General features: G+C 42.7%; 1 protein-coding gene across 1 annotated transcript in view; it reads left to right on the top strand.

The window, feature by feature from the left end:
* The first annotated feature begins 489 nt into the window (after nt 1-489).
* SNX31 (sorting nexin 31) overlaps nt 490-23643 on the top strand; it is a 76631-nt gene continuing 53477 nt past the window's right edge. The window contains exons 1-4 of the mRNA XM_055286920.1: nt 490-703; nt 804-878; nt 14439-14553; nt 20054-20118. Of these exons, the coding sequence (XP_055142895.1) occupies nt 638-703; nt 804-878; nt 14439-14553; nt 20054-20118 (321 nt within the window). The 5' untranslated portion in view covers nt 490-637. The remainder of the gene's footprint in view (nt 704-803; nt 879-14438; nt 14554-20053; nt 20119-23643) is intronic.

Below are 23643 nucleotides of genomic sequence, written 5' to 3'. Positions count from 1 at the left end.
AGAGAACCAAGTGTTTATGTGAATGCACCTGTCTAAAAATGAGGGCTTCTCAGGGATCAAGAGAGAGCCAAGCCATTTCCATTTTGGGGGGCTTCTGGTAATTTAAGGGGGAAAAACAAGATTGAAAGAATAATACTAAAGCAGGGTTGCATATATTGCTGCATGTCTTGTGTTACATTTAACAAATGTCAATACAAAAAAACTGACCAAACAAACTCTGCTAATCATAAGGCAGTTACTAGATCTATGTAATTACAGAAATCTTAATTAGTGCACTGCAGGCAGCGTTGGCAGGTAATGGGACACAAACTGTTTTCAAGCCCCTCACGGGCCTTCTTGGAGAAAATGCCAACAGTGGCCGATGTCCGGGGTGGGGGTGGCCGTGGATGCGCCCCAGCCCCGGTCACCACCTATCCCGGGACCAGAGCGGCGGTGCTGGATGGGGCGGGGACTGGGAGGCGGCGCGGTCCGGCCCCGGCCCCACCTGTGGACGCCCCGGGCCAGGGAGAGCGGGCGCCGGGGTTCGCCCTGAGTCGCGTGGCAGGCCCTGCTGCGTCCACCGCTGCCGAGTTCAGAGCCGCGCACCGCCCGCCGCCGCAGGTCGGGTTCCCAGCGCTACTCCCAAGCCCGCCCAGCCATGAAGATGCATTTCTGTATCCCGGTGTCCCAGCAGCGGTCCGACGCACTGGGGGGCCGCTACGTGGTGCGCCCAGAGCTGGGGTCATGGTGGGCAGGGAGGGGGCCGGTGGCAATGCTCACTTATCCCTCGGCTCACCCGGGACGGGGTGTCTGTGTGTTTGCAGCTGTACTCCGTGTACCTGGACGGGTTCCTCTTCTGCAGGGTGCGCTACAGCCAGCTGCACGGTTGGAACGAACAGGTGAGCAGGTTGGAGGCGGGTACGAGCCCATCCACTGAGACAGGTGGAGAAAGCTGTCCCCAAAGCGCTCTGTTCCTCTGACTCTGGCAAGACACTGGGCCTTTCAGGGCCTCGGGCTTCGTATTGTGAAACAGGGTCCTGGTAAGGATGAACTGAATTGCTTGGCATACAGTTGGATGAATGCATGCTGCGGCGCCTGGTCGCCTACAGCTGTGAGATGAGGGAACCGGGCGCAGGTGATTCTTCCAAGCCACTCGCAGCCGCAGCCGGGTGATCCTCGCTAGCCCCGCCTGGCAGGGCGCTGGGGCTATGCTGGGCCCCATTTCAGTGCCCGCTGTTCCCCAGGACAATGCCTCCCTCCAAAATTAGGAAACTGGGTCTAGATCAAGGCCTAGAGTCTTTGGAGTCTTGTACATGGGTATTTAATCTCCTTTGTCTCCAGAGTTTCTTAAGTTTGCCCCATTTAAAAAGGTGTGTCTCTAGTTTTGTTTTCGAATGGCCATGAGGCTTCAAGTACTGGCAGGCTGGGAACCAGGGAACATGACTTACCAAGCTAGGATAGTTTCTCACCCTGCTGTCTTGACAGTATTTTCTCTGGGAGGCAGACTGATTTATTAGTCTGCTCTAATGGGTTTCATTGTTCTTATAAGGAGGTGTTATAAGTCTTCAAAATGGATTACAGAAGTAAATGAAAGTTTAGAAATAAACTTTACCCTCCTCCTCCACTCCCCCATGAATAGTGCTTTTTGTATTTTTGTTTCAGATTTTAGGTTATAAAGAGCACATACCTAACATTAAAAACAAAAGTATAGGCCAGGCACCGTGGCTCATGCTTGTAATCCCAGTACTTTGGGAGACTGAGGCGGGAGGATTACTTGAGTCCCAGAGTTTGAGACCAGCCTGGGCAACATAGCCGAGACCTTGTCTCTATTAAAAAAAAAAAAAAAAAATGTACAGAGGAAACAGAAAAAACTTGCCCAGGGGCAACAGCTGTTTTTGTTTGTTTGTTTGTTTGTTCATTTTGAGAGAGTTTTTTTCAGATAGTCTCTGGGTTTCTAGTGAGTTAGATACACCATGTTTCATTTAACCATCTTCTGTTGACTGACAGCTTAGTTTGTTTTTTCTGCTATTGAAATTGTCACTGTAGCAAGCCTTCTTGCTCATACATCATAGTGCATCGGAAAAGTCCATTTTCAAGGTGTGATTAAGTATCTTTGGAGTCAACCAAGAACAGTTGTAATGTGGTTACTAGTTAATTTGAGTGGTCATCTTTATATTACTAGTGCTGTGACCCAGTAGGTCCTTAGGAACGATTGTCAAATGATTGAATGAAGAATGGCATAGATTCAGACTTCTGGAAGATAAGAAGCTACTTGTGACTGAAACACATGTGAGGACTGCAGAGGCAGGGATCTCAAAGGAAGACGAAGGATGGGTGTCTCAGGCATTGGCAGGGGGAGGCAGGGTATCCTTTCCTACCCTCCTCTGTCTTCCTGCAGCTTGAGGTGGGGAAGGGGCGGGAGCAGAGCAGGAGGCAGCAAGAAAGCCTGTGACTGATCAACTGCGTCCTGGCTGATCACCTCACCTCTCCTCTGATCTTCAATTTTCTCATCAGAAATAACAAGCAAATGGGTCCTTATGGATGTCAGCCTCACAGTGTGCCTGTGAAGATTAGGGGCCAGCTGCTTGCAGAGCCTGGTACATAATATATGCTCAGCAAACATTTGTGGACTCAGAGGCTTCAAGCATTCCTGAATCTGGCCCTTCTTACCCAACAGACTTGGGAAAATGCTTATTTTCAGGAAAACTCAGATGAATCAAATTCTAGCAGGTCCAGAAGCAGAGGCATAGAGTGAGTAAATTTTATTCTTGATCTTCTTTTTAGTAAGACATGAAGTAGAAATTGTCTGTTATTTACTATTGGGGCCTTTAAATATTGAATTACCATGGCTCAGTGCCCTCAGTAGGGTATACAATAGATTTTAATAAAATAGATTTTAATAAATATTTCATATTTATCCCAGATTTCTCAAAATACTAAAATGGAAATTTCTTTGTCTAATTTCCAACTTCCATATATCTTACATGAATATTTATCATTTTCCCCCTTTCTACACAAACTACTACATTTTTAAAGAAACTATTTAGATCTTAGATGGCTATTGGTATTTATAATCAATCTGAAATAATAACAAGTAGTTACTGTGTGCTGATTTTGGTACCAAATACTTCACCTGTAATAGCTTAATTTTTACAATAGTATGAGCTAGCATTAGAATTAGTCCAATTTAACAGATGAAGACGCTGAGGTACAATTTTCCCAAAGTCATACTGTTAATGTTGGAGGCAGGATTTGATTTCTAGAACCTGCTCTGACCTATTACATTAATGTGGTTTCTTTCTAAAGTTGATAAAATAAATCATATCAGTAAAACAATGAGTCAAATGACTGAGTCCCAAACTAACATACTTTTACTATATTTTGGAATCATGTAATGTAATAAAATTCCCCAACTTTATGGGTTCGGTGTAATGAATTTTGGTAAATGTATACAATTACCACCACCATGATCACGGTTAAAAATTTTTTTTGCCTCACTCTAAAAGTCCCCTTGTCCTTGAAGGAAACCAAAATATTTTATCCAAAAATGTACTGCTATGACATATTTCAAGATGGCTGTGTAGAGAGCTGGAAATATCAGAATAGCTGAAAAGCTGCCTTTTCTGGAGGAAATTTGCACCTGTAGAGAGAATCTGTATTGATGCAGCCAGGCTTTCTCTGAAGTCCTCTCTTGTTCAGATTTAGGAGAGAATCACAGAGAGTCTGACACCTTTAAAGGTCTGAAAGAAATGTTTACCAACTATTCTCTCTGAGAGCTTCTATCTGTGGGTTTCCTCTATATACTAAGACCACCTTTGCTAGCCAGGTCTCTCCTCTTCTTCCCATGACCTGTCTCGCCACCATAACCTGATTTGCCACCATAACCTGTTTTTGGCCATGCCGCTTTTTTCTGTAATCTCAAGATGGTATAAAACCATCAACCATCTGGCCATTTCTTTGAGATCTTATATTTTGTAAGACGCCCGCCCATGTTAGTAAATTTGTATGCCTTTTCTCCTATGAATCAGCCTTTTGTCAGTTGATTTTTCAGTGAACCTTCAGAGGATGAAGGGTAAGTTTGCCCTTGGCCCCGATATTCTTTTTGCTCTCAATCCCCTTCACTCAGCCCTGACCCCAGGCCTCCAGCATCCACTCTGTCATGAGAGTTCTAGACACAGGATGTTTTTCCAGCAAGTCCCCAGTAAGGTCAGCAGTTCAATCATCATCATCACTCTCATTTTATAGGTAAAGAGTCTGAGGCCGGGCATGGTGGTTCACACCTGCAATCCCAGCACTCTGGGAGGCCAAGGTGGGTGGACTGCCTGAGCTCGGGAGTTCAAGACCAGCCTGGGCAACATGGCAAAACCCTGTCTCTACCAAAAATACAAAAAATTAGCCAGGCATGGTGGTGCTCCTGTAATCCCAGCTATTCAGGAGCCTGAGGTGGGAGGATCGCTTGAGCCTGGGAGGTGGAGGTTGCAGTGAGCTCAGATTGCGCCACTGCACTCCAACCCGGGTGACAGAGTGAGACCCTGTCTCCAAAAAAAAAAAAAAAAAAAAAAAAATGAAAAGTCTGAGTAGGGTTGCTAGATTTAGCAAATACAAATACAAAGTCCCCCAGTTAAATTTAAATCACAAATCAACAACAATTTTTTTTTTAGTATAAGTATGTCCCATGCACCACTTGATACATATTTAACTGAGCATCCTGTATTTTATCTGGCCGCCCTAAGTCTGAGACTGAAAGGTTGGGTGACCTCTCCCAGATACTTTTCAGCTAGTTTTTATTTCTCCTATTCAGTGGAGGATGTGAAACGGCTCAGAATTCTTAATATGATTTAACACAGAGCACTGTAAAAAAGGAAATAGTAGAACGGTCCCATCTGTGTTTGTGTTTGGGGAATATGAGTTTATTTCCAGTTTATTTTCTGGGAAGTTCTGCATCCTGATAGAATAGTTTTCATCTATATAATTAACTGATTATTTGCTTAAGAAATATTTACTAAGTTCCTATTATATGCCATGCATTCTGTTAAATTGGGACTATTAGTTTAGCATGTGTGATATTTGGCTTTAAGAATTGGACTTATATTTTGCATGTTGTATAATTGAGATTGAGGGGCAGTACCTGGCACAGGTGAGGTGGCCTCTACTCCATCTCAGCCAGGGTATGTGGAGAGCTAATGCATAAAAACTGGACCTGGGTTGACCAGGTACAGTGGCTCACACCTAGAATCCCAGCATTTTGGGAGGCCAAGGTGGGTGGATCACTTCAGCTCAAGAGTTTGAGACCCGCCTGGGCAACATGGTAAAACCCCGTCTCTACTAAAACACAACAAATTAGCCAGGTGTGGTGGCATGTGCCTATAATCCCAGCTACTTGGGAGAATGAGGCACGAGAATTGCTTGAACCCAGGAGGCACAGATTGCAGTGAGCTGAGATCCCACCACTGCACTCCAGGCTGGGCAACAGAGGGAGACTCCGTCTCAAAACAAAAACCAAAACAAAGAAAAGCTGGACCTTGGGAAGAGGTGGGTGTGTTTCCATGGGCTCTGCTGTGACCTGCGCCCTCTGTCATCCTCATCTGCAGTCCTGTCCCCAGTGAGGCTCCCTCGGGCTCTGGCAGCTTGAACCTCTGCTGCTCAGTGCTGCCCATCTTCCTGCCGTGTGAACTGGCCGGCCCCACCTTTTTCTGTGCCTTTAGATAAACAAAACCAGTTTGATTTATGCCCCTGCTCTTGCTGGCACCACCCTGCCCAAATAGATTTAAAGAAATCTGTGAGGGAAACATTTAATCAGCTCATTTTGACCAAGTTACAGATGAGGCCATCCTGTGTAAGTGATACGGGGCTCTGTTTCTTTGCACTCTGCCAGCATCAGACATGGCAATGGGAACAAGTTGGGAAAGCTTGCAAAGGACCCGTCAGCAGGAGGGGAGGGCTGTGCAGCCTGTATGCGCTGGTTCAGTTGTCCTCCCTGCCAGGTGCTGACCCAACTTGGCTGCTTCCCCTCTGACCTAACCTGATCTCCTCTTTTCCTACCCACACCTCCTGTTCCTATCAGGCTGGCCCACTCTTTGTCTCTGTCTGGCTCACTTCCTCTGCCTGGGATGACTCCTGATTTTAGTCTACCTGTCAAGGGAGCAATCATTTCTCAAAGCCCACCTCAGTCCCATCTCCTCCAGGAAGTCCCCCTTGATTGAATGAGATGCCTTTCTCTGATTGCTGTGCCACTTCATTTTTCAACCTTGTCATGCTCCTTCCTGTTTTTGTGTTTATATTTTGTCTCCCCTGATTACTTACAAGCAAAACCCAAATATTTGAATGAAGGGACAGAATGAAGCCTTGTGGGCATGGAACACCCAGCATGGAATTCTGCCTTGGTAGTTGCTTAGCAGAGATTTGGTGGGAAAGGTGATGGTGATGATGATGACAGCAGTGAGAAGACTGAGTCCATCTTCTGCCAGTCATTAGCTTGGATGTCCTAGTTTTAAGTCACTTCATCTCCCTGAGTCTGGGGTTGCTCCTGCTCAAGGTGGAAGATGACAATGTTCATGGTGCTAAGGATCTGTCTACCTCTTAGTGCTGTTTTGAGGAACAAATGGGATAATATGCAAGCTCTAGGCCATGCTGTTACGTTCTAGATGCCACCACCCAGACTCTGAGCTGTGGCCCTTTATATGGTGAATTTGGGTTTTTAACTACAAGGGGACTCGGAGAGGTGGGATAAATGAGTCGACATTAGAAACAGACACCGTTTGTGTCTGTAATTCTACTTGTCCCAGGCCATCACCATTTTGGCGTAGGTATAGGAGGGTGTGAATGCAGTAAAGTGGGGGAAGTAGGTGACATTTTCAACTGGCCTGTAAAGACCTCTTCATGTTAAAAGGCAGAGCTGTACAAAGGGAAAGTTGGTACAGGAGATGGTTCTGGGATTTTTTGTTTGTTTTTGTTTTGTTTTGAGATGGAGTCTCGCTCTTTCACCTAGGCTGCAGTGCAGTGGTGCGATCTCAGCTCACTGAAACCTCCACCCCCCCAAGTTCAAGTGATTCTCCTGCCTCAGCCTCCCGGGTACCTGGGATTACAGGTGCCTGCCACCACACCTGGCTAATTTTTGTATTTTTCGTAGAGAAGGGGTTTTGCTATGTTGGCCAGGCTGGTCTTGAACTCCTGACCTCAGGTGATCTGCCTACCTCAGCCTCCCAAAGTGCTAGGATTACAGGCATGAGCCATCATGCCCGGCCTGTTCTGGGGTTTATGAAAATATTTGTCAGATCATAGTCTTAAAAAAACCCCACAATACCCCAAACAAACAAAAACACCACATAATAAAAGAGCAGAACAGGTATGTTTTTCTTTTGATCTCTTTAAATAGTTTTTTGAAAGACAGTGCTGAACTGTAGTACCAGATAATTCTCAGTACACTGGTGGTTTTGATAGGTCAACTGTGCAGTGAGACCCACGGAAAAGGTCCTCTTTTGGTGGAGTTGAACTTGGATTTGATTGTTGACTTTTGGCACATTTAACCACTCAGTTTCCTTTATGTTCATTGTTCCCCTTAGATCAGTATCCGAGAAGGGAGGGGAAAGATGCCTTGACAAGTCAGCTCATGTTGTAAAAACCTGCTGGGAAGGTTTCTGCCCTGTGATAGGTATTAGAACCTTAATCCTTGTTGATTTTTCCCCAGATTTTGTCCTCAGGACTTCCCCAAGATACTGTCTTGCAGATGGATAACTCAGGCAGCCCTGTTGATTCAAGGCTGCTGTGATTAGAACTGATTCGGGAACATCTGCGACACTTATGAACACATGCCAAGGAAGACAATTGCCTTTTAAAGATCACTTAATCAGTTAGCCAAGAAATAATTGCATGCAAAGAAGTCAAATTTTTGCTTCTATTTAATGGAATTAGCAGAGATGGGTGCATCAATCCCAGGTTGTTTCAGCAGCCCTGCCTGGGATAATGCTCCAACTGGGATGCCTTTTGACAGTGTCTGGAAGGGCAGAAAAATTTCCTTGAGTTTAAAAGAAACAGAATTGTCACTATAATATTTTATTTGTTTGTTTGTTTGTTTGTTTGTTGAGACGGAGTCTTGCTCTGTCACCCAAGCTGGAGTGCAGTGGTGCAATCTCCGCTCACTGCAAGCTCCGCCTCCCAGGTTCACGCCATTCTCCTGCCTCAGCCTCCCGAGTAGCTGGGACTACAGGCACCCGCCACCACGCCCAGCTAATTTTTTTGTATTTTTAGTAGAGACAGGGTTTCACCGCATTAGACAGGATGGTCTTGATCTCCTGACCTCGTGACCCGCCTGCCTCGGCCTCCCAAAGTGCTGGGATTACAGGCATGAGCCACCACGCCTGGCCTATAATATTTTATACTAGGTTTAGTTGTACTCTAGCCTGGGCAACAGGAGTGAGACCCTGTCTCAAAAAAAAAATATATATATATACACTAGGTTTAGATGAGAGATTGCAAACTTAAATGGCTACAGGCAAGTACTATATATATACATATGCATGTGTGTGTGTGTGTGTATATATACATATATATTATATATATATATATATATTTTGAGACAAGGTCTCACTCCTGTGGCCCAGGCTGGAGTGCAGTGGTGTGATCTTGGCTCACTGTCGCCTTAGCCTTGAAGTCTCCAGCTCAGGTTATTCTCCCACCTCGACCTCCTGAGTAGCTGGGACTACAGGCACGTGCTACCACACTTGGCTTAATTTTTTGTATTTTTAGTAGAGACAACATCTTGACATGTTACCTAGGCTGGTCTTAAACTCATGGGCTCAAGCAATCTGCCCACCTAGGCCTCCTGAAGTGTTGGGATGACAGGCGTGAGCCACCGCAGCCAACTGGCAGGTACTTTAAATGAGAGATGAGGGTCAGGTGAACAACAGTGGAGAGCGGTGGGAACGGTTTAGATCCCCTCACCAGACAGTTGCCTGAGTGTGAACCTGTTGATTCCAGATCTCAGTTTTCAAGAGAAGCCGGAATATCAGTTTTTTTTTTTTTAAATAAACTTTATTTTTGGAAACAGTTTTAGTTTACAGAAAAGATAGGACAGAGGGTTTCCATATAATCCAGTTTCCTCTATTATTAAGGTTTTATATTAATATGGTACATTCGTTACAATTAACAAATCAGTATTGATACATTCTTATTAACTACAGTCTATAACTTTTCAGACCTCCTTAGTGTTTACCTAATGTCCTATTTCTCTTCCAGGACCCCAGCCAGGGTACCACATTATATTGAGTTGTTAGGTCTCCTTAAGTTCCTCTTGACTGTGACAGTTTCTTAGATTTTCCTTATGTTTAATGACCTTGATAATTCTAAGGAGTACTTGTCAGATATTTTGTAGAATATCCTTCTTGGAATTTGCCTTATATTTTTTACATAATTAGATGGGGTTATGGGTTGGAGGGATGAAGACCCCAGAGATAAAGTGCCACTCTAATCACATCATATCAAGAGTACCTACTGTCATCTGACTTACACTCTTGATGTTGGTCTTCATCACCTGGGTAAGGTAGTATTTGTCAGGTTTCTCCACTGTAAAGTTACTCTTTTATCCTCTCTTTCCATAGTATCCTCTTTGGAAGGAAGTCACTACATGCAGCCCACACTGAGAGTGGGGATTTATGTTCCCCCTCCTTGAGGAGTATCTGTAGAAATTATCTGATGTGGCTGGGCATGGTGGCTCACGCCTGTAATCCCAACATTTTGGGAGGCCGAGGTGGATGGATCACCTGAGGTCAGGAGTTCAAGACCAGCCTGACCAACATGGAGAAACCCCATCTCTACTAAAAATACAAAATTAACCAGGCATAGTGGTGCATGCCTGTAATCCCAGCTACTCGGGAGGCTGAGGCAGGAGAATTACTTGAACCCAGGAGGCAGAGGTTGCAGTGAGCCAAGATCGTGCCATTGCACTCCAGCCTGGGCAACAAGAGCAAGACTCTGTCTCCAAAAAAAAAGAAAAGAAAAGAAAAGAAATTATCTGATGTTCTTCTGCACAAGAGATTTGTCTGGTCACTCCTATTTATTTAAAACAAGTCTATAAGGACTCATGGATATTCACTTTATACTTCGGGTTATATTTCACTACTACTTGGTTGGTCAAATTGTTCCATCTTGGCCCATGGAAGCTCTTTCATTTTGCTCCGTTGTCTCTGATGTACTCCCATTCCTGATTTGTTTTTTTCATTTGTTTTGAATGTTTCCTTACTTCCTGGAGCTACAAAGTACTGCAGGCCCATCTTGTATATTTCCTGCCTCAGTCCTAGAAATCAGCCATTTCTCCATAGATCCTTGGTTGCATTGATTGTAGAATGGTATTGGAAACTAAGATCTGGGCACTAGATATGTTCATTGCTACTGGAGTGTTGTTGCATCTAGGTCCTCTCAGCTGACAGAGCAAGGAAATATATGTGTGTATACTAACCCATGTATACAGACACATGAATAAATATTTCTATATGTAATCATCTGTATCCATATTAAACTAAACATGTGGTCATACTAATATATTCAACTCTAGTGCATTACCACATGGATCATTCTAGCCTCTTCCCCTTATGTGTAGACTCCCACTACAACAGTTGGAAACCTGACTCCTACTATCCGCCATTCATTTACTTGTTTGATTCTGTATACACATGTAGCAGTATAGTGCTGTTAACCTATACTCCTGTGGGAAGCAACTTTATCAGCCAGAGTCCAATGCCTGCATACAGTTAGCTTCTTTGCCTTTAGTTTACAGACTCAACTCATTTTCAAAGTGACTTAGGTCAGCACTTTTTTTCTCACCACATTCAGTGAGTTGGTTTCACACATTTGTAATATAGTTTTATCACATTCTACATTCCATCCTCAGATTCCCCCAACCTCTTAAATTATTTCTAAAAATATTTGCAAACATGAAGCTTCTGTTGTAAAGTTCAGAAAACATGAAGTTCTGTTGTAATTTTGACTAATGCATAGTGTCATGCATCCACAATTCTAGTTTCGTATAGACTAGTTTTATTGCCCTAAAAAACTCCATGTGTTTCAGCTATTCCGTACCTCCCTGCCCCAAAACTTGGCGGCTGTTGATCTTTTTATAAAGTCTCTACACTTTTGCCTTTTCCAGAATGTCATATAATTGAAATCATATAGTATGTAGCTTTTCCAGACTGGCTCCTGTCACTTAGCAATATTTATTTACGTTTCATTCATGTCTTTTGTGTTTTGATAACTTTTTTCATTTTATTTCTGAATAACACATTTCATTGTATGGATATATCACCATTTGCTTATCCATTCACAGATTGAAGGACATCTTTGTTGTTGAAATTTTGGGGATTATGAATAAAGTTGCCATAAACATTTTGTATGGACAGTTTTCAAATCAGTTGGGTATTTATTGCTGGATTATAGAGTGAGACTACGTTTAGCTTTGTAGGAAATTGCCAAACTGTCTTTCAAAGTGGTTGTAATATTCTGTATTCTCTTCAAGACACAAGTTTTTAAAATTTTAAATCACACAAATAACTGCTGGTATCAAGTTCCAGTTATCTAAAAATCAAACAACCAACCACCAAAAAAATGCATCAGGGAAGTGTGTTTTACCCACAGGCAGGCAGTTAATAACCATTCCAGATGTCAGACCAATGTTTTCCAATAGAACTTTTGTGCTGATGGAAATGCTATATATCTGCTTTGCCCAACTCAGTAGCAAATTACAATATTTCAAGTGGCTATTAAGCATTTGAAATGTGGCTAGCAAGACTGAAGATTGAATTTTAAAATTTTATGTTATTTTAATTAGGTTTAAATTTACTCACAGGTGGCTAATGCCCACCATGTTAGATGGCACAGTTCTAGATCATTGTAAGAATTTTGGGTTTACTTGAGTGAGATGAGAAGTTGAGGATGATTTTGAGCAAGGCAGTGGAATGATCTGACTTACTTTTCTTATTTTAAGAGATGATAGAGTCTTGCTCTGTTGCCCAGGCTGGAGGGCAGTGGCTAGCCTTGAATTCCTGGGCTCAAGCAACCCTCCTGCCTCAGCCTCCCAAGTAGCTGGGACTACAGGTGTGCATGACTGCACCTGGCTGACTTACATTTTTAAAGTATCACTTTAGGCTGGGTGCAGTGGCTCACACCTGTAATCCCAGCACTTTGGGAGGCCAAGGCAGCCAGATCACCTGAGGCCAGGAGTTCGAGACCAGCCTGGCCAACATGGTGAAACCCCATCTCTACTAAAAAGACAAGAATTAGCTGGGCATGGTGGTGCACACCTGTAGTCCCAACTACTCAGGAGACTGAGGCAGGAGAATCGCTTGAACCCAGGAAGCAGAGGTTGCAGTGAGCCAAGATCATGCCACTGCACTCCAGCCTGGGTGACATAGCAAGACTCTGTCTCAAAAAAAAAATAAAAATAAAAATAAAGTATCACTTTAGATTCTGTGTTAGGAATAGACTGAAGGAGTCACGGGTAGAAGCAGAGAGACTTGTTGGAAGGCTACTGCAATAATCTAGAAAAGAGATGATAGTGGCTTGGACCAGGGTGATGGTAGCGGGCATGGAGAGAAGTCATCAGATTCTTGACTTTTTTGAAGTTAGGGCCTGTTTATGCAAGGTAAATATTTGTCAGATACTCACTGTATTTATGACAAAGGCCATGGAATTAAAAAATCTTACTGTTTGCAGCCTCATTTTTCTTATTCCATCTTTCATTTTCTTTTTTTTAAATTTATTTTTTTTTATTATTATACTTTAGGTTTTAGGGTACATGTGCACAATGTGCAGGTTTGTTACATATGTATCCATGTGCCATGTTGTTTTGCTGCACCCATTAACTCGTCATTTATCATTAGGTATATCTCCTAATGCTGTCCCTCCCCCCTCCCCCCGCCCCACAACTGTCCCTGGAATGTGATGTTCCCTTTCCTGTGTCCATGAGTTCTCATTGTTCAATTCCCACCTATGAATGATAACATGCGGTGTTTGGTTTTTTGTCCTTGCGATATTTTACTGAGAATGGGATGAAACTGGAAAACATCTTTCATTTTCTTTAAGCCACTGAGTATGGTAATAGTAAGATTTCAGCCCTCCTGCTTTAGAGGTACCATGTCAAAACCTGATTGGGTTTCTGAGTGGTTTCCTTTCTCTTATTTTCAGGAGAATGATTCTGTGCCTTACCTTCAAGCTGCCACTACAAGTGTAGGGCTGGAATAAAGATGCACACTTTTAGTTCTTAATTTTAAAATTATTTTTTATGCATCCACTTTTTAGGTTCCATAAAAATAATTACTACCATGGTCATGGGTCATATATGAGTAAGTGGGAGAGAAGGGCCTGGCTGGTTTCTACTTGGGATCATATGTCAGCCTTACTGGAATTCTGTAACCAGCCCTGGTCCAATAGAAATATAATGTGAGTCACCTGGCCGGGTGCGGTGGCTCACTCCTGTAATCCCAGCACTTTGGGAGGCAGAGGCAGGTGGATCACCTAAGGTCGGGAGTTTGAGACCAGCCTGGCCAACATGGAGAAACACTGTCTCTACTAAAAATTCAAAATTAGCCTGGTCTGGTGGCACATGTCTGTAATCCCAGCTACTCAGGAGGCTGAGGCAGGAGAATTGCTCGAACCCGGGAGGCGGAGTTTGCAGTGAGCCGAGATCGAGCTGTTGCACTCCAGCCTGGGCAACAAGAGTGAAACTCCTTCTCAAAAAAAAAAAAAAAAAAAAAAAACAGAAAGGAAGAAATATGAGTCACCTATGTAATTTAAAATTTTCTGATAGGCACATTAAAAAGAGTAAAAGGAAACAGATGGAATTAATTTTAATAATATATTTTATTTAATTCAATATATCCAAAATATTATCATTTCAACATGTAATCAATATAAAAATTATCAGCGAGATATTTTACATTCTCTTTTCTTTGAAATTTGGAATGTATTCTACACCTACAGCACAACTCAATCCAAACTAGCCACGTTCAAGTGCTCATTCGCCACAGGTGCCTGGTGGCTAGCGCATTAGGTAACACAGCTGTAAGCATTTGTCAAGTTCAGATTTGGTGGAGGTAGGGTTGAGGAATTTAATTCTCGTTCTCATTGATATCACAGACACTATTGTGGAATGAATCAAGATAATATTGTATGATGTGAGCAGTGGCTAGTCTTATAAAACAAATGAAAAATAAAAATACATCTCAGCTCTACCAAACTTAGACTGGAGCTGTCGGTCTGTGATATGTCTAGTAACGTCTCCAGAATATATACTGAAATAAATTCCTCCTTAAGAAAATCAAATTGTCCTCTTTTCCCCCTTTGGGCCACCAGGAAGGCTTAATTTGAAATAAAGTGCTGGGATGGGACTTGCCCTAGAGGAGGCTTTAGTAATCTCATCAACCCTGAACTGGCGGCTCACCCGCCTTAACTGTGTTTCCTGGATCTTTCAGCTAAGGCGGGTCTTTGGAAATTGCCTGCCACCCTTCCCACCAAAGTACTATCTGGCAATGACCACAGCTATGGCCGATGAGAGGAGGGACCAACTGGAACAATATTTGCAAAATGGTATGTATTTGCAGGGTTTTTTAAAAAACAGATTTATTGCAATGTAAGTTATATGCCACAAAATTCACCTGCTAAAGTGTTCAATTCTTTTACAATATATTTATGTAATTAATTGTGTGACCATTACCATAATCTAATTTTAGAATATTGTCATCATCCCCAAAAGAAACCTCATACCCATTGGCAATCACTTCCTCTTTCCCTCCCCCACCACGCCCTGGCAACTACCACTATAATTTTTATCTCTAAAGATTTGCCTATTCTGGACATTTCATATATAAGGGATCATATAATATGTGTTCTTTGTATTTGGTTTTAAAAATACCTTTTTTTTTTTTTTTTTTTAGGAGATGAGGTCTGGCTGGGCATGGTGGCTCACACCTGTAATCTCAGCACTTTGGGAAGCTGAGGCAGGAGGATCACTTGAGGCCAGGAATTCAAGTCCAGCCTGAGGAACATAGAGAAAGCCTGTCTCTAAACAAAATTTTAAAAATTAGCCAGGTATGGTGGTGCATGCCTATAATCCCAGCTACTCAGAAAGCTGAGGTGGGAGGATAGCTTGAGCACAGGAAGCTGAGGCTGCAGTGAGCTGTGATTGCACCACTGTACTCCGGCCTGGGTGACACAGCAAGACAGTGACTCTAAAAAAGATTAAATAAATAAATAAATAAAAGAGATGAGGTCTCACTATGTTGCCCAGGCTGGTCTCAAATTTCTGGGCTCAAGTGATCCTCCTGCCTCAGCTTCCTAAAGTGTTGGGATTACAGGTGTGAGCCACCACACCCAGCCTTAATGTCTCAGCAGTTATATGTTTGCTGATTTTATTTTTTGAGACAGGATCTTTCCCTGTTGCCCAGGCTGGAGTACAGTGGCACAATCATGGCTAACTATAGCCTTGATCTCCTCCCCCTACAGCTTCCTGAGAACCTGGGACTATATGTGCAATGGACCATGCCTGGCCAATTAAAAAAAAATTTTTTTTATAGAGGTGGGGTCTCACTATATTGCCCAGGCTGGTCTCAAACTCCTGGCCTCAAGCAATCCTCCCATGTCAGCCTCCCAAGGTGCTGGGATTACAGATATGAGCCACTGCACCCAATATTTAATTTTTTTTTTTTTTTTTTTTAGACAGAGTCTCGCTCTGTCGCCCAGGCTGGAGTGCAGTGGTGTGACCTTGGCTCACTGCAACCTCTGCCTACCAGGTTCAAGCGATTCTCCTGCCTCAGCCTCTCTAGTAGCTGGGATTACAGGTGCTTGCCACCATGCTCAGCTAATTTTTGTATTTTTTTAGTAGAGATTGGGTTTCACCATGTTGGCCAGGCTGGTCTCGAGCTCCTGATCTCAAATGATCTGCCCACTTCAGCTTCCCAAAGTACTGGGATTACAGGGGTGAGCCACCATGCCTGGCCTACTTTATGTTTAGAGTCACACTTGGGTGCTGTATATTGGCTTTGACTGGGAGGTTAAAAAAAAAGTTTCTGGATTAGGAATGAACAAAAGGATGAGAGGAACCACTTACAGGAAAGCTCATAAGAGATATCAGAGGTCTTTATTGGCAGTGCCAGAGCTTGTGCCTCCATGTTAGTCCTTACCAGGAAGCCATGCTAAGGCACCAAAGGCATTCAGCTCTGGCCCCTGTGAGGCTTACAGTACAACAGCTTGCCCTTAGCCTGGGTCCTAGAAATGCTGTGTACAGCAAAACTGTGGTTGGCAAGATTAGGCTCTCACAGAAAAGAGGATGTTAAGGGGAGATGGCAAAACTGGCACTTAAAGACTTAAAGTTTTTAAAATTGGAAAAGTGTATACATGTAATATTTTTTAAAATATAAACTACCTAAAAGAATATACAATGAAAGGTAAGTTCCCCTTCCACCCCAGGCTGTTTGTATATTCCCTAGCAGCAATTTGCATGTATATAGATCCCTTTTTGCTCAACACAAATTGAAGTTTACATACATACTTTTCTGTAGCTGATTTTCAGAGCTTTTTATTCTGAAAGTTTGGTTTACAGAAAAGTTGCAAACATAATGCTAAGCATTTCTGTATACTCCACCCAGATTTCCCAGATGTTTACATTTTACATTTGTCTTATCATTCTTTTTTCCTTGTGTGTGTATGTGTATATATGAATCTCTCTATATCTTTTTTTAGACTCACTTGAATGTTACACACCTCAGCCATCTTATTTTAAGATACTTTGTGACTTTGGGAGGCTGAGGTGGGCAGATCACCTGAGGCCAGGAGTTCAAGACCAGCCTGGCCTGCATGGCAAAACCCCATCTCTACTAAACATACAAAAAATTAGCTGGCCATGGTGGCGGGTGCCTGCAATCCCAGCAACTTGGGAGGCTAAGGCAGGAGAATTGCTTGAACCCGGAAGGAGGAGGAGGAGGCTGCAGTGAGCTGAGATCACGCCATTGCACTCCAGCCTGGGCAATGAGAGTGAAACTCCATCTCAAAAAAATAAAAAATAAAAAATAAATAAAATACTTTGTGTATTTCCTAAGATCACAGAGAGTGTCTTATAGAACCACAGTATAGTTGGCAAAATGAGGAAACAACATTGATACAATAATGTTCAATATATCAAAACCAGGAAACAACATTGATACAATAATTTATCTAGAGACCTTATTCAAACTTCGCCAACAATTAGGCTCGGCATGGTAGCTCATGCCTGCAATTCCAGCACTTTGGGAGGTTAAGGCAGGAGGATCTCTTAAGCCTAGGCGTTCAAGGCCAGCCTGGGCAATATAACAAGACCCCATCTGTACCAAAAAATAAAAAATAAATAAAAATTAGCTGGGTGTAGTGGCACGTGTCTGCACCTACTTGGAAGGCTGAGGTGAGAGGATTGCTTGAGCCCAGGAGTTTCAGGCTGCAGTAAGCTCTAATCTTGCCACTGCACTCCATCCTGGGCAACAGAGAAAGACTCTGTCTCAAAAAATAAAATAAAGTCAGCAAATATAAAACTGCTGAGACATTTAGACTGGGCGTGGTGGCTCACACCTGTAATCCCAACACTTTGGGAAACTGAGGCAAGACGATCACTTGAGCCCAGGAATTTGAGACCAACCTGAGCAATATAGATCTCATGTCTTTTTATTTTTTTTTAGAGTCAGTGTCTTGCTGTGTCACTCAGGCTGGAGTGCAGTGGTGCAATCACAGCTCACTGCAGTCTCGACCTCCTGAGCTATGATTTGAGCAACTGCACTCCAGCTCGGGTGACAGATGGAGACCCTGTATCTACAAACAAATAAATAAAACATCACCAACTATTATACTAATGTCCTTTGTAGCTCAAGAAAAAAAGTTTTTCTGCTGTATGTTGACTTTTTTCTCTTAAAATATATATATCTTAGAAGTCATTCTACATCAGCAGTCATAGATTTATCTCATTATTTTTCATGGCTGCATATTTTTCTTAAACATAGTAAAAATTCTAGAAGCCATCTATTTCCCATTAACTTTTTTTGTCATGGGACCATACTTCTTTTTAGACCTGCTGAATGAGCTCTTTCAAAGTTCAAGTTCAAAATGTAATATCTTTTGAATTTTCATTCTCCCTTAGCTTGTTTTCTCGTGTCTTAGCAAAATGCTCCTTTAATACCTGGCCTTTTTACAGATGATCACAGTGCTTAAGGGTTCGCTTTTCCAGGCCTGGTCTTTATTCATATCATCAGGATGACCTGTGTACCTCTTTGACAAGGTCAAGTAGGAAGACAGTAGAGCTTAGCCTCATGACTCAGAGCACAGGTTCTAGAATCAGACCCAGTGTCAAATCCCACTTCAGCTCCTCACCAGCTGTGTGACCTTGGGCAAGATACCTACCTCCTCTGAGCCGCAGTTTCTTTATCCGTGAAATATAAATAATATTTACCTCAGAGTTTGTCATGAAGATTAGATAAGCTAAAATATACAAAGTTTTTAGCCTAGTACCTGTACTTAATAGTGATGCAGTAAATATCAGTTGGGTGAATACCTTTTTCAGCAGCTTTCCTCATTCCCAAGAATTTATGCTAATGAATATAGTTATTAATAGTTTGACTATATGCCCCGTTGCAGAAAATAATGCAAGGGCTTCCCCCTCGTCCACCCCGGGAATTACCCCTCAGAAAAGACAGAATGCTTTTTATAAATAGTTTCTCATGTTGCAGGGACTTTCTCTCTTCGTTTATTTTGGAAAACATGATGTCTTTTGGAAGAGGCACAGCCTGCAATGAAGTCAGTGATAGTTTCGAACGCTGGTAGAGGATGTTTGATAAAATTAGTAAAACAGGCCAGGTGTGGTGGCGCATGCTTGTAATCCCAGCAACTTGACAGACTGAGGCAGGAGAATTGCTTGAACCTGGGAGGCGGAGGTTGCGGTGAGCTGAGATCACGCCATTGCACTCCAGCCTGGGTGACAGAGCAAGACTCTGTCTCAAAAACAAAACAAAACAAAACAAAACAAAACGTAAAACAGCAATAAAAACAGAAGGAAGAAAGAAATTTGGCAGCATTTAGTAAGTATTAAGTGTAGCTGAAGCGCAGGATATAGGAGAGGATCTGTGGCAAGGGGGGTGAACCAGGAGGAATCAGGCTGGGCCATACCTTGTGGGCTTGCAGTTCTCATGGGGGTGTGTCTGCCCCATCTGCTCTGCCCATATCTCCCGGCTATTTGTGTCAGGAGCTTTAAAACTAAGGGTGAAAATATTTTTGTTAAGTATAGAAGAATGAAATATTTTAAATCTCTCTGACTGCCTTATCATTGCTTTTTTTTGGTAACATCTTGAGAACTCCTATCATTCAAAGGGGTGCTCTTGGCTGGGTGCTGTGGCTCACACCTGTAATGCCAGCATTTTGGGAGGCCGAGGCAGGCAGATCACCTGAGGTTGGGTGTTTGAGACCAGCCTGGCCAACATGGTGAAACCCCATGTCTACTAAAAACACAAAAATTAGTTGGGCATGGTTGTGGGTGCCTGTAATCCCAGGTACTTCGGAGGCTGAGGCAAGAGAATCACCTTAACCCAGGAGACGGACATTGCAGTGAGCCGAGCTCACGCCACTACACTCCAGCCTGAGTGACTGGGCGAGACTCCAAAGAGGTGCCCTCAGTCGATGTTTCTTGGTTGAATTAAATTTTCAAATTATCCTGTGTCTTGCTAGGCCGGGAGTCTAGATGCAGGTTTTAAGATCTTTCTGATTCTTCATATAAACTTCATTATCATCCTGGTAGGGCAGCAAAATGGATGTTGTGTAGTATGGGTATGTATAAATAAAGTGAGATGCCTGGGAACACGGTCACCCTGGGTGGGGGTCATGGGTTCCTGTTGTTAAGGCTGCCTGTAGGAGGCAAGTTTTGGGGGTTTTCCTGTATTTGAGAGGTTTCAACATTCATCACTTCAGGGAGGAGACAGAGCACTGGCAAGGCATGGAGCGATCTCTGGAGGACATAGCAATTAATAGGCAAGGCCCAGCCCAGCCCATGCTAACCTGGCTCACCATCCATGTTTTTCAGTAACCATGGACCCAAACGTGTTGAGAAGTGATGTCTTCATTGAGTTTTTAAAACTGGCACAGCTGGTAAGCTTGCTCTTCTTTAATGGGGCCATCATTCCTCTGCAGGACACTCTTCATGAACCAAGTGTGCAGGTAAACACACACATGTGTGCACTGGCCACAGCCCCACAGAGCCTGGACTTGGACAAAATATATTCATTTCAAGTCAATTGGGGGATGGTTCCTATTTTGTTCTTTTGGTGGTTTAGATTTTAGATGGAAAATGAAGTGTGTCACTTGATCTTCGGCTCATTTTATTAAGTAGATCCCTTTTTCTGTAGCCTAAGAATCATACATCTCAAAACAGGACATGAAGAAGAGGACCTTCGAGTATAGTATGAGAACTACAGCCTTTATCATTAAGGGCTCTCATAACATGACTGTGACCCTGCTTCTGTAGCTGAGATTTCCAAATGGGCCACAGTGAAGACATCAGGAAAGCAGGCCATGCTGGCAATTCCTTGTATATTCTCTACCCCTACCTTTATTGTAAATGAATCATGGAGAAAATTCAACATGAACAGAATGACATACAGCAACTCCCTTTCCTTTGTTGGTCTAAAGAATCATGGTTCACTTGCTCCCTAGGCTGAAACTGCTAAGTACATTTGTTTAGCACACCCTCATTCTAATGATACATAAGGAAACGTTGTTATGCCTGTATGTATGAGCTTGGCTCGAAAAGCTCTGAAAGATTTAAGTTCTGCAGTAATATGATATAGTTAAATGGATCCTTAGCCAGGGGAGGAATGATCAGATTTGCAAAAACTAGAACACATTTCATTCATTCATTTATTCATTTATAAAATAAAATCCCACTGGGTTCTCAGAACAAATCTCATGTAAACAGGGGTTCAAATGTGTTGGGATATTTACTGGCCCAGTCAACCTGAGAAATGGCCCTAGAGCCTTCTGTTCTGTAGTGGTTTATATTTTCACATTTGCTTGATGGTTTATATATACACACACTTTCCTATTCTTTGAAAAGTTTGCTGTGGAAGCGGTGATGATAGTAAAATTCAAATAGCACAAGTGTATACAATGAAAAGTAACTTTTCTTCCCTTATGATCCCCCTCCTCAGTGACAACTGTTGTTTATAGTCTAATAGTTTATAGTGCTCTTTTGCTACACATTTCTGCACATATATAAGCATGTATATATATATATACACACACATATATACATACATGCACATATATACATACATGCACATCTATACATACATACACATCTATACATACATACACATATGTATACATACATGCACATATATATGCATACATGCACACACACAACCATGTGTCACTTAACAATGTGGATTCATTCTGATAAATGCATCATTAGGCGGTTTTGTCATTGTGTGAACACCGTAGAGTGTACTTACACAAACCTAGATGGTAGAGTCTACTGCCCCTAGGCTACAAACCTGCGTACTATGTTATTGTACTGCATACTGTAGACAATTGAAACACCATGGTATTTGTGTATCTAAACATAGAAAAGGCACAGTAAAAATATGGTACTATCATCTTGTGGGACCACTGTCATATGTGCAGTTTGCTGTTGACGAAAATGTCATTAAGGGGTACATGACTATACACACACACACGCACACACACCCATTTTATTTTACAAACAGACGCACACTCATCACACTTTTTCAACTTGCTTTTTAATGGCCGGGTGCTGTGGCTCATGTCTGTAATCCCAGCACTTTGGGAGGCTGAGGCGGGCGGATCACCTGAGGTCAGGAGTTTGAGGCCAACCTGGCCAATGTGGTGAAACCCCGTCTCTACACAAATAAAAATTTAGCCGGTCGTGGTGGTGTATGCCTGCAATCCCAGCTACTTGGGAGGCTGAGGCAGAATTGCTTGAACCCAGGAGGTGGAGGTTACAGTGAGCTGAGATCATGCCACTGCAATCCAGCCTAGGCAACAGAGCAAGACTCTGTCTTGAAAAAAAATTTTTTTAAATTGACCTTGCTTTTTAAAACCTATGTCTTGCAGATCATTCTATATCTGCACATATAACGGTAAGTTGACTTTAGTTCAGTCATCTTTTTGGGGTGCCTTATGGGTTTTGCTTTCCATCATTCATGGGATCATTCAATGTTTTTGAGCTTTGTTTTGTATATCTTTTTGTATGTTTGTTTTTGAGGTGGAGTTTCGCTCTTGTTGCACAGGCTACGGTGCAATGGCATGATCTCGGCTCACTACAACTTCCACCTCCCAGGTTCAAGTGATTCTATTGCCTCAGCCTCCCAAGTAGCTGGGATTAAAGGCATGTGCCACCATGCCTGGCTAATTTTTGTATTTTTAGTAGAGACAGGATTTTACCACGTTGGTCAGGCTGGTCTTCAACGCCTGACCTTGTGATCTTCCCGCCTCGGCCTCCCAAAGTGCTGGGATTACAGATGTGAGCCAATGCGCCCAGCCAGTTTTGTATATCTTATTTTCCTGATAATTTGAAAGGTTTTATACCTGATTTTAGTTCCTTAATATTTTGCCTTTGTGACTTCATACAAAAGCCTTATACCTCTAGCTGTGTTTTTCAGTGCCTCTTTTTACTTTTTCTAACACAATTTTCACTTTTGTAATGGCTTTATTTTCCTCTTCCATTTCTTCCATGAACTTTGCCAGCTCACTTTTATATCTTTTTGTTATCTTATTTCTTGAGGCTTTTATCTATTCTTTGAGGTCTTCATTCAGACACACCTTCTTTTTATTAACACATCCATCATTTTCATCTGCTTAATGATGTAATTCTTTTGGTATATGTTTTTTGCCTTTCATTGGTCACGTTTCTTTCCTCCTTTCTTGCAGGATTTTTGCATAGATCCCTTGCCAGTTATCTTTAGGTCATCAATCAACTTTGAAAGGGGCTGCTGTTGTGAGCTAGCTGTTTGTTGACACATAGTATTGGGGAAGGGGCCTGAGTTGAATTCATCGAATCTGTTATATTTCCAGTTCTTGTTTCTTGTTTCTGAGCACTTTCTTATGAACACGCTACCCTAAGGCCTGAGCAGACTGTCTAGCAGCAAAGCTTTAAACCCCAGCTCCTCATATCATGATCTAGCCTTCTAAATATTTTGATTGACCAAGATCAGCAGCCCCCGACCTGGTTTAGGGGTTAAGAGTTCAGGCTAAGTAGTGAGATGGCCTCAGTTCAAATTTTGGCTACCCTACTTTTGATTTACATGACTTGAGTCAATTTACTTAGGCTTTTTGTACCTCAGTTTCCCCATCTGTAAAATGGGGAGAAGAGCTCCTGTCTCTTGGGGTTGCTTTGAGGATTAAATTAACTGATACCCTTAAAGCATATCATCCGGCACAATGTTAATAGATATGAGGTAGTCACTACCTCCACCTCCTGGGTTCAAGCAATTCTCCTGTCTCAGCCACCTGAGTTGCTGAGACTACAGGCGCGTGCCACCACGCCCAGCTAATTTTTGTATTTTAGTAGAGATGGGGTTTCTCCATGTTGGTCAGGCTGGTCTTGAACTCCTGACCTCAGGTGATCTACCCATCTCGACCTCCCAAAGTGCTGGG

The sequence above is a fragment of the Symphalangus syndactylus genome, chromosome 7 (assembly GCF_028878055.3).
Source record: "Symphalangus syndactylus isolate Jambi chromosome 7, NHGRI_mSymSyn1-v2.1_pri, whole genome shotgun sequence".
NCBI classification, from domain to species: domain Eukaryota; kingdom Metazoa; phylum Chordata; class Mammalia; order Primates; family Hylobatidae; genus Symphalangus; species Symphalangus syndactylus.
Note: the sequence above shows the minus strand (reverse complement) of the source record. Positions and strands in the feature narration are given on the sequence as shown.